At 41.9% G+C, this 13,056-nt stretch overlaps 2 protein-coding genes across 2 annotated transcripts in view; one reads left to right on the forward strand and one right to left on the reverse strand.

Moving 5' to 3' along the window:
* Qrfpr (pyroglutamylated RFamide peptide receptor) overlaps positions 1-11,744 on the reverse strand; it is a 49,541-nt gene extending 37,797 nt beyond the window's left edge. Inside the window, exon 1 of the mRNA XM_005360629.2 lies at positions 11,408-11,744. Within this exon, the coding sequence (XP_005360686.1) occupies positions 11,408-11,744 (337 nt within the window). The remainder of the gene's footprint in view (positions 1-11,407) is intronic.
* A 73-nt stretch (positions 11,745-11,817) lies between these two features.
* Positions 11,818-13,056, forward strand: part of Hpgds (hematopoietic prostaglandin D synthase) — a 164,686-nt gene continuing 163,447 nt past the window's right edge. The window contains exon 1 of the mRNA XM_026786015.1: positions 11,818-11,855. The gene's annotated coding sequence lies outside the window, so the exon portion shown is untranslated. The remainder of the gene's footprint in view (positions 11,856-13,056) is intronic.

Below are 13,056 nucleotides of genomic sequence, written 5' to 3' on the forward strand. Positions count from 1 at the left end.
AGTGGCATTGCTAGCTTCCAAGGCTTTGTTATTTTACCGTTAAGAAAGTCTCAGACACTACTCATCTTTCTTATTTAGAACCTACTGGGGAAGTCACTGCTTGAATCAGGATCATACTGATACTCCCACACCAGAGAAGAAAATGTGAGCTGTCAGCTGAAACCTTGACAGTAGTCCACGACCCTCATAGTAAAATATGAAATGATGGTAATGGGTTAATTCTCAATATAAGAGCTAGCTGGCAATATGCTTAAGTGATTTCCCAAGCAATGATTTAATTAATACAGTTTCTGAGTGATTATTTTGGTCCTGGGCAGCTGGGAACGAACAAGCTGCCTCCTACTACATAGCTCCATAGAAAGAATTCTGGGCTCTTCTGATTGAGGAAGTCACCTGCATCAGAGATGTTGTGTCTCTTGTTTAGGACATCTAATATAATAAGAGCCTAATAGGTCAGTAATTGAATGTAGTCTCATGAGTGATACCAGAGAGAGCAGATTAAGAACCCCTCATCTGGAATTTAAAATGGTTGAAAGATATTTAAGGAAATGCTCAACTTCCTTAGCCATCAAAGAAATGCAAATCAAAACAACTCTGAGATTTCATCTTACACCTGTAAGATCAAAAACACTGGTGACAACTCATGCTGGAGAGGTTGTAGGGTAAGGGGGACACTTTTCCATTGCTGGTGAAAGTGCAAACTGGTACAGCCCCTTCGAAAATCAGTATGGCAATTTCTCAGAAAATTAAGAAACAACCTTCCTCAAGACCCAGAAATAATACTTTTGGGTATATACCCAAAGGATGCTCAATCGTATCACAAGGACTTGTGGTTCACTATGTTCATAGCAGCATTGTCTGTTACAGCCAGAACATGGAAGCAACCTAAATGTCCCTCAACCAATGAAAGGATAAGGAAAATGTGGTACATTTACACAATGGAGTACTACACAGCAGAAAAAAATAATGATATCTTGAAATTTGCAGGCAAATGGATGGATCTAGAAAACATCATATTGAGTGAGGTAACCCAGACCCAGAAAGACAAATATCATACTCACTCATGCATAGCATTTAGTTATAAAGCAAAGAAAAACTAACCTACAATTCACAATCTCAGAGAACCTAGACAACAATAAGGACCCTAAGAGAGACATACGTGGATCTAATTTACATGGGAAGTAGAAAAAAACAAGATCTCCTAAGTAAATTGGGAGCATGGGGACCGTGGGAGAGGATAGGAGGGGAGGGGAGAGGAAGGAAGGAGAGTAGAGAAAAATATATAGCTCAATAAAAACAATTAAAAAACAAAATATAAGACCTGAAAAAGGAATAAATTATTTAAGAAATGGTTAAAGAAAGAGAAATTATTTCTGAGTTTCATCCATGTTATAGAATATAACAATAATTTGTTCTTTTATACAACTGAATATATTCCAAATATTATATATTCACTAAATGGATATATGACATTTTCTTTACCCATTTCTCAGTTGTTGGATATTCTTTTTTTTTTCAACTTTTAGGCTATTGTGAATAAAACTACATTTGTGTATAGATTGAAGTTTTAAAAATTCAAAGAAAAAAAAAAAACCCTCATCTGAGCCAAGATGAAAGTTCTGCCCTGCAGAACGGGAGCAATGGTTTCTTTTATCACCCTACCTTTGAGGGGCTTATTCCACAGAACATATCATTGATAAAATAGAACATTTAAGCATCTCTATGTCTCACCTGTCGAGTGAGGATAATGTGCCGAGTACATGGTGAGCTCTCTGTGCATAGCTGGCTATTCTTGTCACTCTTATTCCCTCGGCTCTAAAGTGCACAATATTGCCCACGACTGTCCAGATCGAGAAAATCCATGCGTTGTGGCAAAAAGCAGTCAACACCAAGGGGCCAACATCATTATGTCACAGTGCCCCTGGACCTGGCGGTCAAAGTGAGAAGACCTTACTCTCCTTTCCAGGCTGTGAATCAGACAAGCAAGAACGAGCACAGAAAAACGGCTGTGTGTGTGTGCTCATAATGAAAGGAGATTTAGTGTGTGTTCAGAGGGCAGTGTTGTCACAGTGACTTGTTGATTAAAAGGCAGAGTAACAAGTCAACAGGATCACTTTATGCTGATCTGCTGTATCTACATTATCCCTACAGTCAGGGGTGACTTGGAAAGTCATGTGAGCCTTAATTACCAAAGTGGCGTCAACCCCAGGCAACCCTTCGCAGCCAATCCAGTACCCTTCCCTAGGGATCTGCCTCTGCCTCTGCAGCAAATAGAAGCAAGACTGCGCTCCATTTTCTCAGTGCAAACAAGTCTAGATCCTGATATTTTCAGAATAGAAATAATGATTGTTCGATAACTAATCAATAAATTAGCATAATTTATCTGTAAATTGATATGAATAAAGCAATGGCTTTGTATAAATACATAATAAATATATTTAAGATATTACCAACAGCATGACAGTTCTTAAACTTCTTGCTGTCTTATTGCATTTTTTATTTTTATGTGTATGAGTGTTTCACCTGCAAGTTTTTCTGGACAATACAATCGTATGGTACCCAGGAAAGTCAGAAAGGGGTATTGAATCCCACAGAACTGGAGCTACCGAAGTTAGCCACTGTGGTGGTGCTGGCAATTGACCCTGGTTATTCTAGAAATCAGTGGTCTTTCTTCAGCCCCTTTGTTTGTGTTCTGAGACAGGGTCTCATGTATCTCAGGCTAACCTTGAACTCACTGTATTGCTGAGAACAACCTTAGACTTCTTTCTGGTCCTCCTGCGCTACCCCCTGAGTGCTGGGCTTATGGTTGTATACCACTGTATTTGGTTTATATGGTGCTGTGGCTCAAACACAGAGGCTGGGCAAACATTCTACCAACTGAGCTATATCTTCTCGTCCAGTTTTTTAAATCACTCCTTTTTGAATAAAAATTTATTCTACATACAAATATACCAAACACTTAAAAAATAAGACTGAATTGGTAACAATTAGTTACAATTGTTACAATAAGTGCCCAGGCCTTTCAGTGGCCGCGGTCCTTTAGTGTCAGTTCAGTCCTTCCAAGCTCATGTTTCCCAAGGGTACAGATGAAGAAACGATATTTTAAAAATTTAAATAATTTTCCTCAATGTCAAATACTGCTTTGCCAACTTATATCATTAGCATACTCAAAGCGCATTTCAATTCCACAAGGATTTTTTTAAAAAAAATATTGGTCTCTTTTCATGCATATGCCAAAGATTATTCGTTTATTTACTTGTTCAGACAATGTCTCACCCGATAACTCGGGATGGACTCAAACTTGCATCAATCTTGCTGCCTTGAATTGAAAACGTGAGACGCCATACCTGGCTTTGAAAGAGACGTAGAGGTGAAAAAAATACAAATAACCCTTCAATTTATATTTTGTTTTTAATTGTGTGTGGTGACATTTTGTTTGCGATTTAACAAATAAAGCTTGCCTGAAGATCAGAGTGAAGAGCTAGCCACTAGTTAGTCATAGAGGCCAGGCAGAGGTGGGCACACACTTTTAATCCCAGCACTCAGAAGACAGAGGCAGATGGATCTCTGTGAGTTCACGGCCACCCTGAGCTACAGGAGACTGGATCAGTCTAAAGTAGAAACAGAGTCAAAGAGTGGTGGCTCACACTTCTAATCCCAGTAATAGCGAGGTGGAGATGGCAAGGGATACGACAGGGTGGACACAGGAATATAAGGTGTGAAGAGACAGGCGCTCAGCAGTCGCTCTGAGGAACTGGAGAGACAGAATGCCCGGCTCAGTCTGAGGATTTGGTAGAGGTAAGAACTAGGGGCTGGTTCCTCTGTTATTCTGATCCTTCATCTTTCTCCCCCTAATATCTGACTCCAAGTTTTTATTATTAAGACCAATTAGAGTTGTACTACAATTGTGTGTGTGTGTGTGTGTTTGCACATGCGTGTGTGTGTGCCACATGGGTGTGGGTACTCAGAGGCCAGAAGAGGATTTGGGATACTCTGAAGCAAGAGTTACAGGTGATTGTGAGCTACCTGACATGCCTGATTGGAGCCCAATTCCTGCCCTCTGTAAAAACAAATGGAGCCTCATAACTCTCTCATATCTCTCCAGCTCTGAGATATAACTATTACAGACATGTTAAAAATCAAGCAGCAAATCCTAAGAACTGGATAGCTATTAATATTTTTTGCTAAAATTCATCTTTGTCATATAATTCTGCAGTTTCATCTCACACTGCAGGAGGCAGGACGAGGCATATAATAATTACGACTGTCTTCTGCTTTGTACTCTAATACGGATGATTTAACCCAGACATTTATTGTAGAATCTAGTTGATACGGCGACTGAAAAAGGGGGAAACAGAACTGTCAGCTGAGGCTGTGTGCTTCCAGAGTGTGTCTCCTGCACCACACTGTCTTTGTCTCTCTCCCAGGAGAGGCACAGACACACAATCTTTTCAGATCTCCAGTACACAAATGGCATACAGTCTTGTTGATATGAGCAGAAATGTCTCAGAAACTCAGTCATAGGAAGAATGAACAATTCCTGCTTTCATTTTAGTTTTGAGAAATCACATAAATCAGGAAGCTTGTACCTGTGCACTTCAGTGCTAATCACTGGGGACTGGCAGTCTGCAGATGTGAACACAGCTCCTGCTGAATCTTTCTTGGCCCCGTGGGCTGAAAGGGAACTGGCTGGAGAAGGTGCCTAACTCCATCCACTGACCTACCATGATGCCTGAGCAGAGTAGGCAGTCAAAAAAACTGTCTACCACAGAGGACATAAGCATAAAAGGAGTGGCAAAGAGTGATGTCCATCCCAGATCAGGAGAGCTTGGCAGAGGTTCATCTTGATCTCAAATAGACTACTTTCAGACTTAGGCTATACAGAAGAACATAACAAAAAAATCAAAGACAGGGTAATCATGTTTGAGGAGCTTAGAGCCGGATCATTTGAATTCAGCCCCACAATTGCATGAGATCAACTGTATGAGACACATTGGACTGCTCCACACATCTCTCTCCCCCAGAACAACTTCTTATCCAGCAGTCAAGCATTCCCCAGCAGGTTGGTGGCTAATGGGGTCACACATGTCTCCCCTGTAGCTGTTAGCTTGACTAACGTGATGAACCCACATTAATAAAGCCATATAAATTCACCTAGATTCCCAGCATTTATTACTTACACAAAAAGAACAAATAAGATCTACATGGTATCAGTACTTTTCGTTCCTAGTCCCAGAGAAAGTCAGCAAACCTGAAGGTCAAGGTGACCAGTCACATAGTCAATGATTCACTCTGTTAGAGCCAAGCACTCTGACCCAAGTGTTCCATACCATTGTACAGCCTGTATGGAAGGGAGAAGTTCTTAGACCTACTTAATCAAAAGTAGGGAGATGGCTGAAAACCTTTCCCACAAGAAAGGGATAGAAAACTGTCTTTAGTAGCATCTTACTCCAGGAGGTAGCTCTCAGAATTCTGTGAAGTCAGGTTGGATGGTGAAGCCTGTGTAGTCTGGGTGAATAAATACATGTAAGTCAGCCCGAGTGCCATGGCAAAGACGCCCTGCCTACTCTACCTAGTCTACCCAACTTATTCTGGGAGGAGTAAGCCCAGTCCTCCCCACCACCTCTCCTCCATCTCATCACCATCACAGGATATAGCAGTAAACTCTGAAAAGAAAGTTCCAAAGTTTGGGCCACAAATTCAGGGTACAAGGAAAACTTCCAGGCTTTATCACTGCTGTCTTTTCCTATGAAGTAACAATAAATACTATTGACCCAGGTACAGAGGCTCTCCTGAATAAAAACCCGTGGCTGCTGCCACTGCCTTTTCATCTCTTGGGAAACTTTAGTTTCCCAAATCTCTTGACTGACAGTGTCATTTTCTTTCCAAATGTTTATCAAACTGATACTAGCCAGATGACACAATCCTCCCTTCCTATCCAGAGGAACTTCTGATGTAATTCCTCACTCAGTCCGAAAGCTGGGAACCTATCCGTTTCACTCTGAACAGGCCCTCCATTCAGATCTCAATCTCTTCAATGAATTTCGACATTCATTGTCATGCATCGGCTGCACACCAACCTGATGCAGTCCGCTGGGCATGAGCTCACTCTTTTCCTCTCCCCTCCGTCCCTTTCAGTGAAGCCCCTGTGTGTAGCATGCATAAAGTCACATGTATGGCTCTGATTGTTAACAAGAGAGGCAGCTGCTGTTCTGATGAAGCTTTTACATCATTCACCTACAGCAGTAGCTGTGGCTGTGGATAAAAGATTGGAATCCTTTGACATAAGTTATACTAATTATAATGAAGTTACATCCTCTAGAAAGGAAAATAATTTTTCTCTGTTCTATGTGCTTAGAATTCCAACCTGTCTATGTGAACACACTTGCATGTGTGTGTATGGAGGGTATATAGATATATATGACATGTGGTATATGCATATGATAGACATGTGGTGTACGTGATATGTGTGTGCAAGTGTATACAGGAATATGCTCACCAATATATGTATGCGTAGAGGCCAGAGACTGAGCTGAGCATCCCAAAGTCATCTTGAAAGACTCTGGAAAGGTTAAGGGCTTCAATAAGGATATAACAGACTGCATGCAATGCTATTGTTGTGAATTTTTTGCTGAACTCCTTTTATGTACAACTTTCTGAATTTTACAAGCAGTTTTAAGTTCTATTTCTTAAATAAATTAAAAATAAAACCTCGCCGATACATGTGGACCAGACTATGCTATCGAAAGACGCTGTATCCACTATGTCTTTATTTTAACGGCACTGGTGCTGTCGGTATTTGCAGTGCTTCCACAGTTCTCAACCTCAGCTGTGAATTATAATGCTTCCTGATCTCTAGAAATTGTGAAAACATGGTAGCAGTATTTACAATCAAACCAATTAATTCAGTATCTTTAGGGGTGGGGACTAGGTATCTTTACCTTGTAAAACTCAAGGAGTTCCATGCGTAGGCAAGATTAAGAACCATTCCTTGTGGGGGAATTCTCAGATTGGCCACAGGAAAGTTTAATTTCCTACCTCTCCTTTCTTTATGAGCATTGTTCAAACAGAGACCCTTGAGCTTGTCACCATCATTTAGGATATTTTTGGAATCTCTCCCTCTCTCTCTTTTAATTGCTTTAAGTAACTTCTGCAAATGAGGTGCATCACCTAAGGAATGAAATTCAGGCAAATAAACATGTTTACAGATATAATGACTCAGCTGTCAACAGTGGTACCAAGAGACACACAATGTCTTTGCTTGGTGATGTGATAGAAGAGGCAAGTCTAGTGCTTTCATTTCCTTGACTCTTTGCTTTGTGGGCCTAATATGTAGCAGTTGATTTCTATGGTGTAAATACTCCCAATAGAGATAATTTTAGTCCCACAACAAGACATTCTGACACAATCCCTGGGTAGAGCTGTTGGGTACCACATGTTCCAGAGGTCAAAGCAAGCAGCATCTGAATTGAGAGTTACTCTCTGGACTTGATCTGTCAGAGGCAGTTTCTAGGAGCACTTCAGAGACTTTCTATGCAAGCAGGTCTGAGAACAACTGCTGACAGGAGTGCTTACTAACTTCCAAGGGCACGTGCCTCACCCGAGGATCTTGGTAGAACACTTAGTAAGTGCTGCCGTCTCTAGGAATGGAAATGTGTTCCTTAGTTCTCTGTCAGCTTGACACAAGCGAAAGCTATCTGGGAGGAAGAAACCTTGATTAAGGGAATGCTTCCATCAGATTGTCTGCAGGCAGGTCTGTGAGGCATCTTCTTGATTAGACTGCTATGAGGGATCACCCATTGGGGCAGTGCCACCACCGGGAAGAGTTCTTAGACCTACAAGCAAGTAGAGAACAAGCCTACTAGTAAACAAACAGTATTCCTCTATGTCTTCTGCTTCATCCAGTTGCTTCCTCCAAACTCTTGCCTTGAGTTCTTATCTTGACTTCCCTTAATGGTGGATTGTGAAAGACGGGGAAGATAAATAAACCCTTTCTTTTCCAAGTTGCTTTTATTTATGCTGTTTTATCCCAGCAATGGACAACAAGCTAGGACAGGAGAGAACTAAATGAGGACAGGCAATCTTTCATAGACTACTGTCCCAAGAGTTTAGAAGAGAGTCTTAGAAAACTCATAACTTAAAGCGTATGGGTTATGTATGACCAAAGTTGTCCAGGTGCTTTACTTTACAAAAATACACTTGACTTAAATTTGAGTTAGATGTCAGTATCATGAAAATCTATGTTCATGTTGAGGAAGGGGAGGGAGAGAAAAATGGAAACAGCGATTATACTAGAAAGTGTGATAGCCTGTCCACAGCTCTGGAGGAGGCTATTTTGCCCTTCCAGGAGACAGCCACCCCCGCCCCCGCACCACTGTCTGTATCACCTTATCCCCAGAGACATTGAGAAGTATTTATATCCTAGGCTTTTACATGACTCATTTTCCTCCCCAGTTATGGTAGCCTTCTTTTCTTATTTTCTACAGTTCTGCACATATCAGTTGTGTATGCCTGAAGTGCCTTACACAATGTTCTTAAAACATCAGACCTTTCTCTCCCCAAACTGTGAGCTGACCATGTTCCTCCAGCACAGCCCATCCTCCTCTGTGGAAAACAATCCAAATCATTCTTCGAGACGCGGCTCAACCAACATAGCCAAGGAAAGCCGTCCCATCTCTCCCCTGGTCCAAGTGCAGACTGGATCTTCTTCTGGATAGTAAAGACTGTCTTTGCTCACTTTTGAAATATTTTATTCTCTGAACCTCCACAATGGTCTAGATAAGCTTTCATGTTCTTAAGGAAAAATAGTTTGCCATATAGCAGATTCTCAACCATTTTATCAAATGAATAAATTAAAACTAAGTTTTGACTCTTACTATATTTACTTGTCTTTTGCTAATATATCAAAGAAATTTTTCAATACTATGCTAACCTATAATGTGCAAATTACTTCCTTCCATATCCTTGATCAGTCCCTCTGTAGGCCATTTCTTCTGCTCTCTGTTTTGGTTTTGGTCACTCAATATGAGGAATATTATTTATTCCATAAAGCTTGTCCTAGACAAATAAGGAGAGGAACTTCTAATTAAACACTTCTTAATAACTTGTACTTTCATGACATGGCCACTTAATGGTTTTGTTTCTGCTTTTTGAGACAGAGTTTCACCATGTCATCAGACTTGCCAGAAACATGAAGTCTTCCGCCTCTCTACCTCCCTCAGTCCTGGGATTAGAGGTATGTGACACCATGGCTGGGACAATCATCCTTTCCAAACCACTTTTGCTGACACACTTTATTCTTACACCATCCCTATACAATCTAAGAGCTACATATGACCTTCGGTTAATATTTAGATGCTAAAGTGATATATCCTCCACAGAGTAGGAAGAAACAAAAGCAGAAAGCTTAAATGAACCCTCAGCTATGCCTACCTATGACCTCTTAGGGGAGATCTGTGACCTTCCTGAACATCATTTCTCAGCAGGACTTGGAGTAAAAGACCTGTCTCACTCTACTTACTAACTTCTCCAAACTTTAACATATTATTTAAAAACTGGGACCCAGACCTGCTCAGTTAGCCCATGTTAGAGGCAAAGTCTGGAGCTTCCAGAGTTAGCAAAGATCCATGCTGCTTGCCCTCACAATGACAATATAACTACTCAGTAGAACAAATATTTTCCTAAATATGAGCAGGAAAAGTAGTAATATTATAACTTATCCTCATAAAGCACATTCTATTTGATAGTCCAAATTTCTCCCTTAATTTGATGGAATTAGCTGCAGTGGGTAACTCTAAGATGCCCAAATGCAATTATTTTAACAAAGAATACAAAAAGTTTCTAATCTGTAATCAATTTACAAAGATCTATACCCTGGAATACTTTCCTCTTTCAGATCTTTTTTTAAATTGTTTTCATTGAACTATATATTCTCCACTCTCCTCCCTTCCTCTCCTCTCCCCTTCTACCCTCTCCCACGGTCACCATGCTCCCAATTTACTCAGAAGATCTTGTGTTTTTCTACTTCCCATATAAATTAGATCCATGTATGTCTCTCTTAGGATCCTCATTGTTGTCTAGGTTCTCTGGGATTATGAATTGTAGGCTGGTTTTCTTGTTTTGTGTCTAAAAGCCACTCATGAGTGAGTACATATGATATTTGTCTTTCTGGGTCTGGGTTACCTCACTCAATATGATATTTTCTAGCTCCATCCATTTTCCTGCAAAATTCAAGTTGTCGTTGTTTTTTCCCGCTGTGTTGTACTCCATTGTGTAAATGTACCACAATTTTCTTATCCATTCTTTGCTCGAGGGGCATTTAGGTTGTTTCCATACCCTGGAATACTTTCAAGTCAATTCTATGTACTCATTTTTTGATGCTTTTTTAGAAAACACTTCTAAGGTGAAATGACAGCCAGCAATTTAGCATTCTTATCACCAACAATAAATGCAACGCAAATGAAAAACAGCACTGCTGAAGGTATTTGCTGGTGATCCATCTCCTAGAGGATCGGGTGAGATAAAAACAGCCTCCCTGTGTTTAAAGAAACAAGTCTTGGGGAGGAAATGGCAGAATGGGAAGGCAATGATCCATTTCTCATGCATTTACAACCACTTTCTAAGAATTTTAACGCACCCACAGGATCCAGTCGCTCATGTAAGCAAGCAAGGTAGAATTAGAACTTCCTGTCTTAGTTGCCCTGGGAGCAGTGGGGAGAAGATTCCTGAAGGTCTTCTGAGGCGCGGGAACCCAGTGTCCTCTTGTCTTTCCATCCCACCCACTGCTCCTCTCTCACTGACTCCTGTCTTGGGGGTTTCTGGACCTTTTCTACCTCTTATTCTAATGAAGGGCAAGTTCACCAGTCCTTTAGAAGTTGAGGGAACTTATTTACTGTTAATTCTCCCTTTATAAGTCCATGAATACAAGCACCAGAAAAAACTAATCCAAGACTTTGTTTGCAGTGTATAGTTGTTGTGAAAGGTTTTTAAGTCTGTATTAGCAAATACATGCAAGAACCTGTCTGGAAATCACATAAGCAGCTGCGAAGGAAGCCTGGAAGTTGGGGGAAAAGAGAGGGAAAAAAAATATCTTTGGATTATTTTATTATTATTATTTGAGAAATTATTCTAAAATTTTAGTGGTTTATTTTAATCAGTGTGCGTGTGTAATCTTGTAATTATGGTGAGGAGCTGAAATGAGTGAAGAATCACCCCTGTCCTGTACTGGACTTAAATATCTTTGGGACAAGAAGATGCCACAAGCCACAAAGAAAATAAAACAAAACAAAACAAAAACCAAATACCTCCTCAGCAAGTAAACCCTGCAGGGAAGTTCCGGGAATTCAGGGATTCTCTTGAGGAAGAAACAAAAGGCCATCAGAAAGGGGGTGGGCAGGGATCTCCTTACCCCCCAGCCAGGTGTCGGAGACATTCTGGAGCATGGTGACCGGCATGCAGAAGAAGACGATGAGCAGGTCGCTGAGCGCCAGGGAGCAGATGAAGATGTTGGTGACGGTGTGCATGGCCTTGCTGCGGGTCACCACATAGACCACCAGGGCGTTTCCAAAGAGTGCCAGGGCGAAGATGATCAGGCCAGCAAGCAGGAGGGCCAGCCTGACCCGGGCGGGCAGCTGCGGGGTGAGCACCAGTGGCCTTAGCCGATAGCGCGCGATAAACTGCGAGCGCGTCAGGTTGTGCAGCCGCAGCAACGCCGAGAGCTGCTCCGCGGTCAGGTTCCACGGCATGATGGGCTCCAAAGCCTGGACGATCGCCCGTGGGGCTGCCCGAGGCCGGGGAGCTGGGAGAAGAGTGGCGCCGCGGTGCGAGCCCCGCGAGAGAAGCTGGCGGTGACCAAGGTAAAGTCAGCGCTGCCGGTCAAACTGTTCGCAGTTCTAAGAAAGTTCCTAGCCAGGCGCTGAGGTTCTCAGAAACCTCACAGAGGCACGTGAGAAGTGCCTGTTGCCCCCCCCTCCCCCAGTTTTCTGGACCCTAGTGGAGTTGAACCCCGCCTCTCCGCATACTCCCCATCTCCTAGTGGGCTGTCTCCTGCACAAAGCACCTAGCATCAAGCATCTTTCCTTGTCAAGAGCCAAACAGCGTCCTGTTGTTGAGGTTTTCAAAAGTCTCTTGGTTCTCCTTTTGTGCAATCATGGATGGGACCTAACTACCCATGGCAAAACAGGGTTAAGTATTTTCTGCCTTGAAATAATAGTTACGGAAGAAAGGTTGCAGTCGTACAAAAGGGTTTTATGCATACACTCAGCTTTCTCTGTTGTGTCTCAATTATATATAATATACTACAAAGCAAGAAATTTTGCGTTTATGGTAAAAACTCAGAAACATATTGTAAAACAGTTGGGGTGTCTCCAGCATTGGTCTACTGATGAAACTGCTATGAAAAAAAAAAAAAAAAACCAAAACAAGTTTTTGGAGGAATCTAGTTTGCTCTTCTATTATGGGAAGCACCGAGAAGTTTGATAGGTCTGTCATGTTGTCCTGAGCTGTTTGTTGTTGTTGCTGTTTTGTTTTATTTTTTTTTATTGTCTTGTAGAGAGACCCCGCCTTTTGGGGCGGGACAGCCTCGGGCGAATGTTTTTACTAATTAATTGGGACGCGCAAACTGGAGCCCTTCCTGTTTCCGGTTTATGGTGGATCGCTGAACTCCGGGTGTGTGAGTGTGTTTATATATTAAAATTGTATTTTCTTGTACCCACTGGCCTGGATTAATTAAATTCGCCTTCATTGTCTTAACACTAGGTAGCGTTATCAGAGGAGAGGTTAAGAAAATGCTTCTGTCAGGTGGCTATCGGTTTGTCTGGGGGGTATTGTCTTGGTTAATGATGGACGTGGGAGGACGCTCTCTGTGGGCAGTGCCATCACAGGCAGATGATTCTGGATGGTAAATGAAATCAAGCAGAGCAAGCCATGAGAGAGCGAGCCAGTAAGCCGTACTTCTCATGTTGCGGGAGGTCTTTCTGCTCCTCCAGCCTATAGCCGCTGAGATACCCGCCCATTGGGGCGTGGTCTCTCTCCCTTTAAAAAAGCGGCCACTTCCTT

This window comes from Microtus ochrogaster, linkage group LG3, assembly GCF_000317375.1.
Source record: "Microtus ochrogaster isolate Prairie Vole_2 linkage group LG3, MicOch1.0, whole genome shotgun sequence".
In the NCBI taxonomy this organism is placed as follows: Eukaryota; Metazoa; Chordata; class Mammalia; order Rodentia; family Cricetidae; genus Microtus; species Microtus ochrogaster.